Source organism: Formica exsecta, unplaced genomic scaffold, assembly GCF_003651465.1.
Source record: "Formica exsecta isolate Colony F162 unplaced genomic scaffold, ASM365146v1 scaffold149, whole genome shotgun sequence".
In the NCBI taxonomy this organism is placed as follows: Eukaryota; Metazoa; Arthropoda; class Insecta; order Hymenoptera; family Formicidae; genus Formica; species Formica exsecta.
The window spans coordinates 1,347,759-1,348,864 of record NW_021848818.1 but is presented as its reverse complement, the minus strand read 5'-3'; the positions used below and the strand labels follow the sequence as shown (position 1 = coordinate 1,348,864).

Genomic DNA, 1,106 nt, shown 5'->3' with positions numbered 1-1,106 from the left:
CTTCCCTCGTGATATCTTTACCGGCACAAAAGGAGCCGGCAAACACCTGCGCCTTATGCAGATAAGGTCGAGGTGCTTCAGGTCAGCCCACTCAGGGTTAAGGTCACGTACCGTCTCCTATCTCTCGTTCTGCCTCTTTCTCTGTCGTTCTCCTCGTCCCACGATCCTCCCGTTCTCCCTCGCTACCTTCCACCTGCGAAGACTTCTCGCGCAGGTAGTCTCCTGTGGAGGATTGAGATGTTGTCTGACGTCATCGCTCACCTCCCACACGACCAAACACCGTGAGCGTCTTGTCTGCGCTCTCGGCGAGTATAAAAATATTCTTATCGTTTAGTCGAGAGAAGAATAAACGTGCCTACGTCAAGAATATATGGCACTTCTCTGATGGAGACAAAATCATAACTGCCAAGAGTTGGTTTACCAGAAATTTGCAGAAAAATATAATATATTATACAACTTGGTATATAAACAAAATTAAAAATTGAAAAAAGATAATAATGCGACAATAAATTACGATAAAAGCGGTAATATATCATGGATTTTAATAAATACGTCATTTTTCTAGCTGTATTTCCATTTTTCCCTCTCCACGGGGGATTTAGTTTCCAGCACGGCACGGCGTCATAAATTTCCCGCAATTTTCTTGTAGGATGCCGAGAGACCGCTTTCATCTATGCCATCACGAGCGCGGCTGTGACTCACAGTATCGCGAGAGCATGTAGCGAGGGCAGCATTCAGTCGTGTTCCTGTGACTATACTCACCAATCACGCACATCATCCGCCGTTCGGGATTGGGAATGGGGTGGTTGCTCGGATAACATCGGATACGGCTTCAAGTTCTCTCGCGAATTCGTCGATACTGGCGAACGTGGCCGCAACCTCCGCGAGAAGATGAATCTACATAACAACGAAGCCGGCAGAACGGTAAGAAAAAGAGAGAGCACATCCCCCTTAATTTTTAAAATTATTTCATATACCTGAAAGAAAAATTTAAAAAAAAGATTGTTAGAAGGGTTTAAGTAATTTTTTTTTTTTTTTTACCGTGTTTTCTAACCGAAAAAGAAAATATTTCTTTAATATTAATATTTAAAATTTATAATATATTA

At 42.3% G+C, this 1,106-nt stretch overlaps 1 protein-coding gene across 1 annotated transcript in view; it reads left to right on the top strand.

Annotated features, from left to right (window-relative positions):
* Positions 1-1,106, top strand: part of LOC115246403 (protein Wnt-1) — a 20,622-nt gene that overhangs the window by 17,842 nt on the left and 1,674 nt on the right. The window contains exon 3 of the mRNA XM_029825212.1: positions 650-924. Within this exon, the coding sequence (XP_029681072.1) occupies positions 650-924 (275 nt within the window). The remainder of the gene's footprint in view (positions 1-649; positions 925-1,106) is intronic.